The sequence below is a fragment of the Colletotrichum karsti genome (genome assembly GCF_011947395.1).
Source record: "Colletotrichum karsti strain CkLH20 chromosome Unknown Scaffold31, whole genome shotgun sequence".
Classification (NCBI taxonomy): Eukaryota; Fungi; Ascomycota; class Sordariomycetes; order Glomerellales; family Glomerellaceae; genus Colletotrichum; species Colletotrichum karsti.
Window position 1 is genome coordinate 593,320 of NW_024065931.1, and position 17,142 is coordinate 610,461.

At 54.2% G+C, this 17,142-nt stretch overlaps 2 protein-coding genes across 2 annotated transcripts; both read right to left on the bottom strand.

Moving 5' to 3' along the window:
• Window positions 1-553: 553 nt before the first annotated feature.
• Window positions 554-2,437, bottom strand: CkaCkLH20_09056 (caspase domain-containing protein; the record flags this gene model as incomplete). The annotated part of the gene is made up of 6 exons (XM_038891771.1): window positions 554-764; window positions 1,157-1,595; window positions 1,643-2,029; window positions 2,094-2,154; window positions 2,208-2,295; window positions 2,352-2,437. The coding sequence occupies 6 exons, from the start codon at window positions 2,435-2,437 to the stop codon at window positions 554-556; spliced, it is 1,272 nt and encodes a 423-aa protein (XP_038743058.1).
• A 5,549-nt stretch (window positions 2,438-7,986) lies between these two features.
• CkaCkLH20_09057 (uncharacterized protein) lies at window positions 7,987-9,546 on the bottom strand (the record flags this gene model as incomplete). Its single annotated transcript, XM_038891772.1, has 1 exon — window positions 7,987-9,546. One exon carries the CDS (start codon window positions 9,544-9,546, stop codon window positions 7,987-7,989), a length of 1,560 nt encoding a protein of 519 aa, XP_038743059.1.
• Between the last annotated feature and the right edge of the window lie 7,596 nt (window positions 9,547-17,142).

A 17,142-nucleotide genomic window follows, 5' to 3' on the forward strand; every position in this document is an offset into this window, starting at 1 on the left:
GGACATGGATACCTAAATATTTTCTACTGCTGTCAAAAAAGACGGTTCTACGTTCGGATGTGATTGATGCCGACTGGTAACGGTGCCGACGCTCCTGCATAGGCAGGTCCAGACCTTCAGCTAGCGAAAGCTGGGGTCCACGTGGCCGATATCACGATGTCACCGAGTGCTTCGGCCGTACTGACACGCTTCAGGGGCAAATATCTCGACGCGCTGAGTTCCTGATCTAGATAGAACGATAGCTTTTGTTAAATCCATTTTGGTAAGCCGCCTAAGTGAGGGTCCGGAGCATCCTGCACCAACAAGACCAAGATTCAAAAGCCAAGGCAGAAATCCCACTCTTCCCGAGATACCCAAATCGTCCGTTTTCGCCAGTCCAACCTTTCCCTTTCCGTGATGATCTCCGTGCCTACCTCCGTCTATCGAACCTGATTATGACCTCTCGAGGTCGAAGTAGGGAACAATGACATGACATGTACAAGGCGGACCGGCCGTTGCGTGGGGTATATTACATGACGAACAGAAGATTGGTGTCTACGTTATGCGAAGTCAGTCAAGTTGTCGATGTAGGCGTCCAGCGCAAGTTGTACGTACTCAAGGGGTGACTGCACGACAGTTGCGGCTTCTGCGTGTAACGCGTCGCGAGTTCGTCTCGAATACTGTTGAGCAACTGCACGTAGCTTTGCTGAGGATTCTTCTTCAGAGCCGTGATGAAAGCCCAAGACATGGCGCCTGTTGCTTGAGCAGCAATTGTAGCGTCGGCCCTATGATCCAAATTAGTCCCATACCCTTGACCTGACAGAAGATACGTAAAAATCAAGAGAAAGTGTTGCGGGACTTCGTCCTCAGGGCCACACTTGTGGCTCGTCATGGACCTAACGTGGCTCATCGCCCTAGAGCAAAACAGCAACCGTATTCAGTTGCGCCTTGCTCTAGAGCGTATGAGAAAAGAGCCTGTTACATTGGCCCATTAATATGAACAATGACTAGCCACTCAGGCACTACTTTTTGTGCGCGCTTCCCCAGCTTTTACTGCCCTCTCACCAGGAGACGGGCTCGTCAATTCCAATACTCCCCTTTTCCGGGGGACGCTTGCAAACATGCGAAAATGAGATAAGGTGGGTATCATAGCAGAAAGTAGAAATGGGGTCCATACGAGGTCTGGTCATCTTTGCTTCCAGAAAACATAATTACGTCGGCCGGTGAAGTCTTGGTTTGCATGGCGCGGTTGTGAGCGTCCTCGCCGGTAGTGGCCTTCTTGATAAAGCCCATGATGTTGCTCGCAACACCGCCAAGATCGCCTTGGCTGTATGACGAAATGGCGCCCAGAAGGCCTTGGCCAGCTTCCTTGGCCAGGTTGGGTTCCTTGAGGATGCCCTGGGTCGAGTAGATATAGGGCAAATCAAGGGCAGTTCCCGAGTGACATGAGTCGAAAATAGCAGTCAGTCTCACACCAGCTTGCAACGGCTGCACCATAATTCTGTGCATCTCATCGTCCGTGATGTGACCAGTCTGGCGGAAGTCAACAGGGTAAATGACCTCGTCGTACCCGTCGTCTTCATCGCCGTCAAGATCCTTGGTTTGACCTCCGTGTCCTGCAAATGTCAGCAAACGGTCAAATGTCTTGTGTTTCCCGCCATACCTGAGTAGTGGAAGAAGAGAGAGTCGTTTGGCCTTGCGTCTTTCACAAGCCAGTGCATAGCTCTGAGGAGGTTCTGTTTGGTCGGCTGGCTCATGGGGTTTTGCTGGTCGTCCGTCAAAAGGACCATATCTTCTCGCTTGTACCCAAAACGTTCGACGAGGTAAGCTGACATGTTCTTCACGTCGTTGATGCATCCGCGCAACTGGCCTCGTTGGCCAAAGTAGTTGATTCCAATCAACAGGGCCTTTCTTCGGCCAGTACAGTTGGAGTACTGAAAGTGGTAGTTGTTGGGCGCGCCGTGGCCGAATCCTTGCGGTTGGGATGGAGGAGGCGGAGGAGCGTTGTGGTTGCCGTGCACGTACGCATTCGAGTTCGCTGTCGGCATCCCTACGTAGGTTTAGGATTATCAATTACAACCAAATGGAGCTCTGCTAAAGCTTTCGCGACTTACCAGGGCGGTTGTTGTAGTTGGGCTGGGGCGCATAACCGCCATACTGCTGTTGAGGCGGAAGCTAATTGACCGTTTAGTTGTTGGAATCATGACAACGTCGGCATATGTCTCTACCTGATTGTACCCATACGGTTGAGGGGAGGGTTGTTGGTAGCCGTATCCCTGCTGAGGAGGATATCCGTTGTAGCCCTGCTGCGGTGGACTATGGGACAATGTCAGCATCTGGTCGCGCTCGTGCTAGAGAATCTTCAATCATACGGGTAGTAGCCGCCCTGCTGAGCATATTGCTGCTGCGGTGGTGGACCACCCTGATATCCTCCGTAATGACCTGGGTATCCAGACATGTTTATGATAACGTCGTGGCCTCGGCAGGTCTTGATTGACAGACTGCGCCCGCGAGGGGTCGTCGAAGTATTCGGAGCTCGGTGAAGTTGTCTGGACAGAGGAGTGCGCTCAGCAAAACAGTCCGGAAAAGCGGGATGTCTTATAGACGCGCGAGGTCGTCTCGAGGTTGTCGTCGGTCCGGGAGGTGGTGAGGGGAAGCGAGGAGGTCAAGGACGAAGGCCGTCGTGCGGGAGGTAGATGCGCGTGCTTGGGTCTCGGGACTAGTCGAGTGACAACGGGGCCAATGTCAGCGGCTTGTGAGTGCGAAAACGGTTCAAGCAGCAAGCACGGGAGTGTTTTCTGGCAGCTCCAGCACGAGGGACTAGCTGAAAAGGAATACCTCGAAGCGGGAGATGGCTCATGCAGCAAGGGTGATGTGACTAGTAGGGGGTCTTGCTAGCTGGAAATGGCGGCGGTTGAGGTAGTTGGCTTGAAAGACGGATCGGGTGAAGGTCGTGTTCGGTCGATTCAGAGGCGTAATGACACAATGAGCAGTTGAAATGTTGGCGCGCGGAAGAGGAGGTAAGAGTTGGTGTGGAAGCAGAAGGGATGGCTGCGGAAAGGTATGCAGGAGGTGTCGAAGAAGAAGACGACAGAACGGGCGGAGTCTTCGGCTTGCCGTGGTGGAATGTAAGGTCTGCGAGATGATGGCGGAGGAGAGGCGGGAGGTAAGAGCACGGCGCAGAGGTGGTCGGGGTTTTTGGTGGTGGAGGGGTCGAGAGCTACCTTAGGAACGTTTCTCTGTAAGGCTCCGATTGAACCAATCCAATTGTTTTTTTCCGTTTTGGCGGGGATGCTGACGCGCGAGAAACACTGAAGACACTAGGATCACATCGAGGCCTTGCTTGGTCTTTGGGTATCCGTATCTTACTGCGCAGGAATGGAAGGTGGAGGTAGACAATGACAGCCCACTAACAGGACTACGTAATGTTGGGGCAATCGTCGTAGGCGCCGAGGAACAGAACGGCATGTGTTAAGCCGTAAGAGAGTGACGATTGGTCGTGAACGGAAGAAACGGCTCGAGACGCAAAGTCCAAGAGGCTTCTTCTGCTAACGGAGGTGGGTCCGAGTACAACATGTTTCCCCAAGTTTATCGGCAAGCACGAGGGCCATCACATCATTTCGTTCCTAGCCAGCATGGCCAGCATGGCCAGCATGGTACCTACAATGGGGAACTGCGTCGTCGTAGTCAGCAACAAGAAACACTGCTGTGCGCTACGGATACCTAGGTAAGGAAAGAGAAAAACAACAGAAAATGCTGCAGATGCCACAATCAGTAGTGGTCACACTGAGCAGAGGGATGCACGGACCATACCAAGACGTTTCCCATCCCGGTGAGAGCCGAGATGAGGAGCAGCCACAGCCGCTAAGCCGCTTTGGGCCGTCACTGCCCTGCGTCGTGCCCGCCGTGCAGCATTCGCGATGGATGCCACGATGCCGCCAACCTGGTTGAGTGCCGCGTCCCGTGGAGTTGTGGCGTCCGGTTCCACCGTTCCTGCTTGTTTCTGAAGCACGACTTCTTGTTCTTTGCCTGCCATCATATGCACTTGCAACATAGGTACGTTTTTTACCCTTTTTTTCTTCCCCCAATCCTTACGATTCTGTACGTACCTTACTCATATCGCCGTCATGCATTCTATCAGTAACCAAGTCCTCTTGATTATTCAGACTAAAGACTGTTGCTTAGGTAGAGGTAGCTTACATGCAGACTATTGCTTATTGCTGCATTCCGGTCACCTCCGTTTCAGCCGCAACAGCATCGCAACTCTCCTTGTCGACATGGACTCGGCACTGCCCGCCTCTCCGTCCCGCTTCAAAGTGCTTGAGAAGAGACCCCTGGAGCTGTTGCTCCATCACATCGTCCGCAACACTCTCCGCCTAGTCTCACCTCTCGCTTGCCTGGCGCGCTTCTGTCTCGAATCGACTTCTCTCAAACCCCTCGTCTCTAATAATTGACTAGGCACCTTAGCCTCCCCAGCCCTCGGGAACTGTCTGCCACGGCACTTGTTGTTAGCTCTCCTACTCTTCGACTCTCCCATCCGTACCCGGAGCTGCTGAGCACTTGCCCCGGTCCAGCTGAGCATTCCCGTCCGAGCTGATTCGGAAGACCCTGCGCTGGTCCGTCATGGCTGTGCTGTGCTGCCTTGATTGGTCGGGTATTCGTACATGCACTTGACCAACAACTTATGTCTTCCGTCTACCGAAACTGACCACTCCGACATATCGCTAAGAGCGCCTTGCAACGCATCGCGATAACTACAACTAGGTCGTTGACAAGCGCCGGCTGCCTCTGCCAAATGACTGCATGCATCGCCAAACTCGTTCGCATCGTCCAGCGCAATTGGGCATCCTTGACATCTCTTTCTTAGGGCCAAGCTACCTTAGGCAAATCGCCTGTCAACCGTACTAACACCACGACCCGACATCTCAATGATGCCTCGGTCTTGATCATTGCGATCCGCAAACCAGCATCGAGACCCTTGTCAAGAATCCACAACTTTCCATCTCATCGCAGCGGAGAGTCCGTTACCTAGGAACCTACGCGCCATCTCACCGTAGTCACATCCCCGCGTTAACTCTCATGCCGGCCTTGTCTGCAAACATCTTCACATCAGTCTAATTGCTGTCTCAAGCATGCTTCAAGTCAATGACCCGAGTTCGCGAAGCAATTTATTGAACGCCACGAGCTCGCGAAGCCACGGCACGTCGTTACAACCGTTTGCTCTGCCCGACTTACCATCTTCGGTCTATCCAGGCTACTCTACAGTCTTGACTGCCAACATACCTCAAGTCGTAAACAATAGGGATCAGATACGCACTCCATATTGTTCCCGATCCTAAAAAGGTAAGGTTACGGGATTGCCGATCATTGTGGCGCACCTGACTGATGGAGGCGGGACACCCTTGTCGATTTGGGGTCCAGAGACTGTTCTTCGGCATGCGACACCGTCTGTCAGCGCCTACAGTCTCAATCGCCTTTCTAAGACATCAGGTTCAGGTTTCACGAGATGCATGTCTTTGGCGTCAACGAACGTTGTCGACGACGACCAACACGATAACCACAGCTCGCTATTCTGGACCCGCCTGAGTTTCTACTTCATTTCTGATCAGAGACTGGACGACCTAAATTTAGGGTCTCAAGATTTGGAAAACGCAACGACAACAGTATGTAATACCATCTGCGCAGCGGGTGTTAGGTTCCAAAAGCAGCCGCTACGGTAGCAACGCGGAGACGAGCCATTGATGGGACGAGATCCCTTTTAAATCTTGAGCTCGTGCCGGCCTTGTCGTCGTGGTCTAAAGATCTGTTTGACTGGACATGAAGCTCCGGGTATACGACAAGAGCTCTCAGCTAGCTGCGTGGCTGCGCTGTGTTCAACGCCATACCGTTGCCATTGCCCGGTTTTTCGTTAAGTTTCTGGTCCTTGACCCAACCAGATGGCTTCGTGGCGCCTTGGTAGCACCCGGTCTCTGGCACGTCCTAGCCACGCGAACGAAGAAGGGGGTTCGCCAGAACCACTTTCTCACCCGCATGCGTCGCCCTGCAAACTGGGAATGTCACCGTGACGCCTTCGAGCCTCGTGGCATGTGCGTTGCCGTCGCACATTCCGTCGTGAGTAGTCGGGCATCCATTGAGGCTTCTGTACATTCATCATGGGCCTGACGCGACATTGTCAAGCCACCGGGACCCTGGCCCGCATGCTCGGAGGATAGTACATTCATCCGCATCTTGCCCTCTTCTCTATTCCTTTAAAACGCATGTCGATAGAATGCGGTCTCAATGGTTGACGACTTAGCAAGAATCAAGCCACCGCCAATTTCCGGAGTAGACCTCCGGCCCAGCCACGGGAGATGTCTCGAAGCCGTCAGAAAGGTATCATTTCTGTCCCTTAACAATAAGCCTTGAGACACGTCCGGAGTGTCTTTGCGGATCTCGGCCCATGCCCATCTACGGTTGTCTTGGTTGTCATGACTTCCGGCGTGCCTGCCCGAGACGGGGCTTTGGCCGTAAGACACCCAGCCTCTTTGAGCCTTGGAGCGCTACCACAGTTAATACAGCTGTCGCGATGGTCAGGTTTGTAGTATCGACGACATATTTTCACCCTACGGACATGATGATCCGAGGATATGAAAGATGAAGGTCTAAGGCTTCTGATGCCAATATTGCTATGAGTCCAAAAGAAAATCTGGTTGACAGGTGAAGCTGGAAGCTCCATGCTCCCGCATATTCCAGTCCTTCAATACTGAACTAGTTATGCTACCTAGCACCGACATGTATCTGCTTCTTAATTTCACTACGTCATTAATTTAACCGGCGGGATACCTCAACACGAATTTTCCCCCAGTCACACCATCTCCAACGCAACAGCAGACCTTCCCCGCCACTCCTCGCCCTGGGCCCCCAAGGCCTGCGCATTGCCCAGCTATCTTGCAGTTCGGAGACGCATCGTAGATCATAATGCGCGGCTAAATAAGCTTCAAATTGAGCCTCTCATTCCGTGGTTCTGTGGGTGAGGGAGGAGCTACTTGCTCGACGATGACGGCACCCAAACTTGCGGAGATAACGGTCCTTCAGTAGATGGCTACTTCGTACTTACGATGGCCCAACCATGTCGGGAGTCTACCCCTCCTCGTGAATCACCACCCGGTGGGCGGAGCAGTCCGTAGAACCATATCAACGTGCTGCTGCCATACCTGCTTTTTGAGTTGCCAATCCGGCTCCGGCGCCGGTCCGAACGAGGCTAGGACACCCGCAACTCAATCCCGTGAGGGAACCCTTGGTCGAGGCAGAACCATATCGCAGGATGTATTATATTGTATTGTGTCGTGGAGGGTCCCGCGTGTTTGGATTGGTCTGTCGATAACCAGTGGACTCTGGCAAACCATCTTGCTGAACACCAAACCTTTTCTCTCTTTTGCTTCTTCGCTGCATGAACTCTATAACCGGGGCCTGGCCCAGCCAAGCCACCGGTTTGTTTCCCGTTCCTCACGATAGGAAACATCCGAAGCTGAAGATGGTGTGGGTTGGCCGGAAACGCGTTTCAGTGTTGGGAACGCAGTAGCTCGAAAGGGTCGTGTCGATCGAGAGCTGTACAGGAGGGAGGCCTGGCGAGCTTGTTACTATATGTCTTGCAGATTAGGAAACGCAGACTGCCACACCTCGTTTACCTTCTTGGATCTACAGGGTGTTCCCGGCTGCCACAAACTCACGCGGCAATTTGACCTCAAGGTTGCATTACGGCAAGAGTGACGATGAACGACTTGTATGCAGTAGACGGGCATAGGGACAGTGTCTTTATGGACGTCTGTTATTGTAAGATATTCACGAGTCACTTTGCGTAAGTCCGCGAATGAAGAGAATGCCACAAACCTTCCCACGTGATGGAAGATGGAAGAAAATCAGCTGTAAATTTACTTTGTTCAAAGTGTCGGACATGTATCCAGTCTACCATGCCCAAGAAAAAGAATCTTCAGTCCAAAGACGCTCCCCGCTGATGACGCTGAGCGATTATGCATCGACCATCTTGACGTCCTCCTCGTTCTTCTCTTCCTGCTTCCTCATGAGCCAGTTCATCAGGCACCAGACGAGACGCATGGCGTCCAGCCGCTCGTCCATCTTGAAGAAATCGAACCAAGGGGTGCGGCGCACTTCGACCTGGGCCCAGCTGCGGTGGACGCCATCCTCGCCCGCGCCCTCCAGAACCTCGAGCAGGCGCTCCGGCACGCGAACTCGCAGAAAGCTGACGTGGTGGAATAGCGAGCTGATGACGAAGATGTCATCGTAGCCGACCCCCTTGACCTTGCCGATGGCTTCGTATTGAGACTTTTGGTCCCAACTGGCGGAAGGCGGGCGAAGCATGCGGTAGTTATCGTAGATGGACATGTTCTTGCGCGGTCTCTTGCTCGCAGGCTGGCCGGTCTCCGAGTCCACGTTGTCCTTGTCGCCCTGGATGGCGTCCCTCTCGACCTCGCGGCCGATGGGGCCTCCGGAGCCACCGCCCCAACGGGGCTTAGATGTCCACCACTGGCCCTCGCCAGACCGCTTCTCCGTCTTGCCTTCGCGGGCACGGTGCTGGGCGGTGACGAGGGCGGCAACAAGTTCGCGGGCCAAGTCGATTGCTTGATCGCTGTCGTTCTCAAAAGACGTAGACCCCCGAGCAGTGACGGCGGCCAGGGGTCCTTCGATGATACCCTTTCGAGCAGCCTCACGGGTCCTAGGGGTGCGGAAGATGAAAGTGCATCCAGACGCGAAGTATGAAGCTCTGGGTGGCAGGGGTTCCTTTTGACGTTTGGGGACGGCAGATGGGGCGGCGGTGATGTGCAGACGGGGCTCGGTTCGGGGAGCTGAGACGTTACAGCCGAAATCGTAAGCTACAAGTTTGAGGAAGGCGGTAATGAGACTTTGGCGGTACTCTGGAGGCATCGAGGAACCGGCCGACGTGCGGATGACGCGGGGTTGTTCAGGGGTCTGCGAAGTGTCCTGCTCAGACTTTTCCGCCTCGACAGCCTTGTCCTCCCCCGACGTTTCCTTAGCATCGAGGGATGGGTTGGGCTTGGACGTATCATCCCAGTAAGTGGTGAAAGCCTCGAGACATCTGAAAAACTCGTACGAGTTTCCAAGTCGTGCCTGCTGCTCGCCTTTGGGCGCGGGAATGCGCCTCACCGTACGGAAGGCGACATCGTTCGAGTGAGACAGCTCGCGCTTGCGGTCGAGGTAGGTTTGACAACCAGGTGATTGGACGCCATTATTCAGATCCTTGCGCGTATCCGCGTTCTTCTCACGTGCCTCATCCGGGGAGAGCTTATCCCAAGACTCAAAGTCGGGGAGGAACGCGGAGTCCGGGATGAGATCTGCGGGGGTGGCGTCCGGGATGAGGTGTACCCCAAGAGCATCAAAGACGGTGGATGTGACGTCTGCCGGGCGATATACATTTTGCAGGATGGACGTCAATGGCTTCGTCTCACCGGTAGGCGCTGAAGGGGCTTGCAGTTGAGGGCGGCTGTTGGGCAGCTTCACGGGCGTTGGGGGCGGAACATCTTTGGGGTCGATTTTGACGGCGGTTGGCAGGTTTGCTGTAAGTTCATATTAGGATGGCATGTTTCAATGAGCAAAGGACATGCAGATCATGGTAAATTGACAGCTGAAGACGAACGGGAGAAAAACGTATGTAAGTGCGTGGGTGAGAGTGATTGATGCGTTATTGGTGGTAGGGACAGCATCGGGCGGCGGTAGTGGTGGCTCCCGCCGGCCGGGAGCAGGTGGCTCCGCGGACGGGCCGCCAAGGACGCGGCGCCAAAGAACCGAAGCAGATCAAGCACGGAAGAGACAGGCTTCCGGTGCAGGACGATAAGACCGGCTACTTGGCCACCATCGCTTCAAGGTTGGCGAGGATAAAGCATTGATGATGTAGATCGACGGGTTAGGGGTGGTGGGGAAATAGGACGAAAACGGAGGGGTTCAGGAGGCAGAGAGAGGTCGACTAGGGGTCACTCACTGCAAAAGGAGGGCAGCAGGAGGGGAAGTGTAGATACAGCATAGCTTGGACACGTGCTTTCCAGTGAAGCGGAAGGAAGAAGGAGGGGGAAGTCAAGGCCAAGGAGATGATGGGTGGGAAGTAAATTGAACTGAAATCAGAGTCTGCGAAGCCGCAGGAACGGGACGAGTCGCTTGACCGTGATATAACGGCTGGCAGCACACTCATTGGATCGAATGAATCAGTCAACTCACCCAGGGCGGGATAGGTTCCGAACATGGCGTTGCGAGCGTCTCAGACTAGTTGCTTGGTGCGATGACACAATAACCGCCAGACGCAGATAGAGTAGTAGGAAGAAAGAAGTTGAGTTTCCGGGAGAGACAATGTGGTCGGCGGCGGCGACGGCGGCGGAGGCGGGCAACGGTGGAGAGAGAAGGAGCTGGAGAGAGCTCGAGCGGGGTTGAGATTGTGTTTGGTGGTGAGATGGAGATGGAGATGCGAAACGGCCTCGCTTCACCCAGGATTGTTTGCTCGCTTCAGGCCGATCGAACGTCGATTGTCAATTCACCTCAAGTTTCCAGTTCTGTGGAAAGGGGGAAACGACGGATGAGCAAAGAGAAAATTGAAAATCGAAAATTGATCCCATGCAGTACGGATAACGGGGTAGAAGAGACAGCAACAGCAGCAAGCAAGCAGCCAGGCGGAAGCAGTCCGGAGAGCTGCAGCTGGTACGAGTACCCGTTCGGTTGTCGTTGCGCACTAATAATATCCGTAATTCTGCTCTCAAGATAGATACCTGGTCAGGTAGGCTGAAGCGTGCCGGGCGATTATCCAGCATCCAGGCGACTCAGTATCCGTAATTCACACTCGAGGATGCTGGGTATGGAAACCGTCTAAACTCAGGTAGGCAAGCAGATGTGGCCGAGGTGAGGAGGTCGCAGAGAAGGACGCAGTAGCGAGCGCTTGGCAGCCGGTGCTGTTCGCTGCTAATGCCTGGTGCTTGTGGTGCTAATTACCGTTGTCGGGCTCTTGTTGGACTCATTGAACCGTTGGCCCACCGTACGATGCAGCATTGCTGCAGCTGTGTGGTCTTCTGCTCCTCGATGCGCCGTCCAACAGGTCCATTTCGATTGTTTGTTGGTTCTTTTTCAGGGGTCGACAGGAACAAAACAAGCCATGATTTGCTGAGGACCGAATAGCGCGAGGCACCCTGCAAAAGCGCGCCTTGAGGCTGGAGTTTTGTGGCTTGATGCTTCCCGGTGGCTGGTGAGTCGGATATGGACATGACCATACGGGAGGCGGGTGTCGACGGGAACCAAGGAGACGGGACAGGACGGGACGGGAGTTCCTGGAATCAGTGTGCTGACTCATTCGCGCTAACCCACACCGGGCTCCGCCTCCTGCCGGAACGGAGAAATATGCGGGACGGGTGACAGGAGTGGACCCCGGCTCCGGCCACAAGACCCGGCCGCGCCGTTGCATGGCTCAACCTGGTAAGGTACAGTGTAGCCACTCTGTGGAACAAGGAGGTCGAGGCCGCAAATGTGCGCTTGACGTCTTCGCTGTCCAAACCCAACGTCATGCTCCCTTTCCTTCTTGCTGCCCGATAGATGCGTGTGGGTGTGTGGTTGACTGCCTAGTCTTGCACAAATTGCCCTCCTTCGTGTACTTGCGACAGGAGGTGAGGTAGGCAGAGAACGATGATAGCGACACCAATAGCATGGCGCTGCAGATACATGTCATGCACCACACTGACACCACAGTAGCTTTGCATTGGCTCCGGGTGATCCAGGGACAAGAATTGGCTGCCAATCAACGCCAAGAGCACACCGTTTTGTCGTCCATCTGCTCCGAGCCGTGAACGGAAACCCTTGGTAGCGCCCTCCGTGCCCCTCACTTGCCGAGTCCCGTCCCAGCTGGCCGGTCTGGCTCCGGTGTTTCGGTACGGCGTTCTAGCGCTCAGAGCGGATAGCCCGACTAGTAGGTAACTTAAGTTGTTCCATAGCTTACCGAGGGGGAAAAAAAGAAGGGGATTTTTCCGACGGCCGAAAGGGCCCTTGAACCTTGCCAATGTTTTCACTTCTCGCCTCTTCTCCATCCTTCAGTTCTAGCTGCCTCTGATTGATGATGTCTGTGGGATGGTGGTGCACAAACTTTGGCGGGCCCTAACATGCAGCTGTCTGTCTGTGTTGCCGGAGGTTAATTGCACATCGTATCAAGACTTTAAAAACAAAACAACGCACGGCATGATGCACTCTTTCTTTTCTACCTTGATGTTATATGTTTACTGCCGCCAGGTCTATCCCGTCCAGACTGGTCTGGATTCTCCCATGGCAAAACGGCAATATGTCGTGTGCTATTCCTCCTCTCCTCTGTCATGTCGGACACGTTGTGCAAGGTTGTATTTGCATACCTAAACAAGCCCTCGGGTTACGTAGTTGTTAACCTTACTCGGATCAATGACATTACCCTGGCCGCGACTCATCCATACATGTAGGCCCCGAGCACATCGCTCACGGACACGAAGCACTGTTCAAGTACGCGTACGTTGTTTCGGGCTTCTGCAGCCAAGATCCAACGTCCTAGCCCTCTTATACCCCCCACTCCTTTTTTCGCAAGTCAAGCTTGATTGACTTTTCGCCGTATGCTTGAAGTTCATCCATTCTCCAGCAGAGTTGTGGTTGACTGGTCCCTTAGCCGTTCGCTAGAGATTCTGACACTTGTCTTGCAAAGATCTCACTGGTCGCACCATCAACGACAACCAATCGCTGCTATGCCACCACGAAGACTGTGTGCTGTCAAACTGCGCAATGTCTACCATCGGCCATGCCGCTCGACGCGGCCAGAATGTTGACAGTCTGATGCAACCGTTCGGTGGCATATCTGCCTCTGCCGTGGATTGTTTGGTCGCCTGGTTTCATACTGCGGGCCATGGTCGTTGCCCCGTTTGATGATCCGCGGATCTCGCACAGGACATAACACAAACATAATGGGCTCGCTAATTATCGAGCGTTCCTATATCGCCGTAACAGAGTCGCGGGAGTAGAGAGACTCGGCTACTTGGCAGCCCGGGCTCCTGCTCATCATTCGTTTAAGCTTGTATCCCTCGTCGAAACCCCTTCTGTCGATTCAACTGGAACCCTTCCGGCACGGAGGATCCCTTCGTCATGTGCATCATATCTGCGCAGGAGGGTCTGCTCCCGAACCTGATCGACAACGTATCTCAAGCGCATCCTCTTCCTTCTACTTACTCGCAAAAAGATCTCTTTTCGAATCTGACATGGCAACGAAGAGATGAATTCAAAACCGGTGAGCACTCGACATGATGATAGGAATCGGGCTGTGCGATGAGCATGTTTAGAAGTTGTGCATTCTCAAGTCGATATTCGAGACGCGCCAACTCGAAAGGACCATGCTGCGATCCTATTCCTGTTCCCCGGCGGATGCGTCAACGGAAAGAAGACTGAGTGGCCGGGTTGGAAGGCTGGGCAAGCCGCAAGGACGTTTTTCGTATGTTTCCAAGGACCACCCGTGCAGACGGCGGATGCCTGTCAGTTGATCGACCTTTTAGCCCCTGGGTGTTTGACGCCGTGGTGGGTAGTGGGGAGGAAGAGGACGGAAGGTCAATATCTCGCAAACGGCTGCGGGGGACCCTTCGCTTTGGTGGACGGACTGGGAACAGCCTGCGAAGTGCCATCCCAGCCGCCCAGTATGGGTGGTCATGCCACGAGGTGTCCCTTACGGGGTAGTGCCTGCAATAAAGTCATAGACTTGTCGCCTTGTGCCGCGAGCGGATTATGCAGTGCATCAAGAAACCGTATCACCGCACAGAAGTTGGTCGCCAGTGGCTAAACCGTCTCAACTCCAATCATTACAAGCCGTCAAGATGGTTTGGCGCTTCTTGCCCACAAGGGGTGGTTGGCGGTAGAGGCTCTGATAGCCGAGTCGCGCAAATGCCGAGAGAGCAGCTCCTCACCGTCTGTTGTTGAATTATGACATTCACCTTCAGAATTATCAGGTGAAGCAGCGTCGACGGGCGTTGGCCGAAGGACGGACGAGCCGTAGCGTCAAGACATTCGTACCTGTTCAGTCGAAAGCCAAGCACGGCGCATCGAGGATAAGGCGGCAGGGACCGAAAATACGAGGGCAAAGAGGACAGGACGACGAGTGCGCAATTCAGTCTAAGCGGTTGAGTTGGTGATGATGAGATGGCCCCGCCGTGCCCGAGTCGGTCTGCTTCACGGTGCGGAAGTATTGCGTGATGTTTCTGTTTCCAGCATGGCAGCGCGCATCTCGGTGCCCTACCGTATGTATGAGAAGTTGTGTCATGAGGCCAAAATGGGAGCGAGTTGCAAAAGAGGAGCTCAGCGGGAATTCTCCGTAGCTCATGCATGGTAAAGTAAGGTAGGCGAAGGGGAGTTCTCCGTACTTGGTAACAGCAGGCCTTCTCCGGATTTGCATGCGAAAAAAGAAGAAGATGGCTAGCGGTGTAGGGCCCGCATTTGTTTGAGAGAAAGAGAGGGAGAAGGCGTGGATTGGGTGACTTGATGCTATTTCCAGAGCGTGTGACGGTTGACGAGGTGGATCTCGGAGCGAGGGGTCAAGACTGTGACCGTGGCCAAGATGTGTTGTCCAGGGTATTGTTTGGAGATGGCCGGAGAAATAAATTGATGACGGACGAGGATGGAGATGATGCAGATGCGCGCGCCTGCCCTCTTTCGGCGGCCGCCAAGAGGGAATAGAGGCAGCATTCGCTACTTGATTGGGCTCATCAATCTGTCTAGAAATCCATGCCCGAATGGTTGATAGCGGCTGTCAATTTAGTCTTTCAAGGCCGTTAGGAAAGAGCCGGCAGAGTGTCGCTAGTAGATCTGGTTCATACAAATGAAGCGTGGCTAACGAAGTTTCTGCAAAGTGATATAGCCGATAGACGCCGGATGACGCCAGAGATGCCAGGGGAGGGAGGGAGGCGACGGTGGTGGTGGTGTTGGGTGGGTGGGTGAGGAGTAGGGGCGGAAGGATGCAACATTGAGGCATGTCTGTCAATCTTTCCATCTGCTACAGCAAGTCGATAGCGTCTAATGGCCGAGGTAGGAACTGCGTGAGGTGAGGACTGAGGAAGGAAGGCGTTGAATCCCCCCAAACTCGCTTCGAGGTCTTTTTTAGTGTGAGACGAGATCCGGAGGAAAGAGCCAACCAAAAGGCCATTCTGGTCGTGGTTTCCTCACAGTGAGGAGAGACATAGAATACCTAAGGCGTAGCAAGAGCGATAGCACAGAGCAAAGAGCAAGAGCAACCATCGACGGGAGTGGGTGCAGTTGACCCCACACCAAGTGGCTTTCCTGCGTTCTGAATGGCCCGGCTCCTGTCTGAGGTCTGAGGGTTACTTCCGTCATGGTAGCTGCTTCCTGCAGTCCTGCAGGGTCATTGACATTTTAGGGTTAGACTGTCACAGAAGGCGGAGGTGGTCAGTCCCAATGGGAAAGAGCTGTGCTGGTACCTGCTGCGGCAGACGTGGGCAAGTGGGGTGGCATTGGCGGGGATCCCCAGTCTGGAACGCACTTCACAGCATTGTGGGCGGGTTTAAGTGCTTCAGGTGTGTTACAGACCAGGGGTCGTCGCCGTCTTTGGGCGCTTTCCCTCTTTTTTCTTCTTTTTTTTCTGGTTCCTTGCCAGAATCTGCAACGAGCCTCAACTGCACTCCAAGCCCGGGCAGGTCGTCTTTTTCCTGAGGTGCGCTGCGGTGCGCATACAGAGTGCCTATCAGCTATTAGGCATCAAGCCGACTTCTAACCTTTCCACTACCGCCACTTTAACAGCTCTCTGCTGCTGCAGCTCTTTAGAATCTTGGCCCCATTGGTCTGCCTCTTCAACCTCTTCTGGGCTACCCCCTGCTACTTTCCCCTCTTCCTTGCTTCCGTGATGCCCTCGTCTTCTCTTCCTAAAGCAACCTCCTCAGACACGGCCGGCATGGGCATCAACCAATCCCGCAGTGTGCCCGAGATCCATCAAACATTCATCAATCCTCCCTTGCTCTGCGACAGACACCATCAATGCCCGTGCTCTGCTTGCCGCGGAAGCGGGTGCTGTTGCTGATGCTGATGCTCATTCCGCCTCTGCTTCTGCATCTTCGCACGGAAAAGAGGACGAGCACGAGTCGATGACTGTCGACCCGACAAGTGTCACCCGTGTCAGCAACCTCTAACTTGATGCCACGATCCGTACTACGGGCCTGACGGCGCGGCACTACGGCATTGATTCGAGGCACCTTGCGCAAAACACACGGCGTAGACGTAGTCCGTCTCTCGCAGTGCAGTCACAGTAGTTGCAGAACTAGAGGCAGAAGCAGACGCAGATGCAGATGCGCTGCTGCAGCGGCTCCGGCTCCAACTTGCATGCCCGTCCTCGGCGCAGACTCTCCTCTTTCGTCTGCCTGTCTTTCGTGTCGGGGGTCTGTCACCTCGGTCGTCCTCGATTAAAGTAAGGAGAGGTACGCGAAGTAACGTTGTCGCTCGGCGCCTACCGTCCAATCCCCATGTCCACAACCTCAACTCATCCACACTCTCTCACTCTGTCTCTCACACACACCTCTGGCCCAACATCCTTTCCTTGCGGTACACTCCCGGAACTTGGAAGTGGTCCATGCTGTTCCATGTAACACGCAAGTGCCTGCCTGCATGTAGCATAGCACCATTGTTCGTGTGAGAGGTGTCCAGGAAGAAGTGTATGTCTATGTGTGTGTGTGTGTGTGTGTGTGTGTGTGGTCCCTGTCCCGCTCGATCGGAGAGACATCCCGCGAGCCTCAGTCGACAAGGTCGGGACTCAAACCCAGACCCTACCGCTGCATCTCCAGTCCACTCCAAACCAAACCACACCGGCCTTTTTTTTCCCTTGCCTTACCATACTATACCCTGCTTTCCCATGCTTTACCCTGCCTGACCCTCTTGTTCCTCTTACTCCCCCTTCACCCCAACCTCTTCTCTTCCTCTCCTCTTCCCACCATCTTCGATTCGTCCTTTTCGATTCTTCTCACGATCCGCCAGTCGGTTTCCGACTTTCACTTCTTCACCTTCAGCTCAACGTGCTGGCCATCGCACTCCAGTCTGCTTATCCGCCTCGGCGAAAACGACGACCACGACGACAACAACAATCATAGCAGAGTCTTTGGAGAAAGACCAGCTCACTTTCGT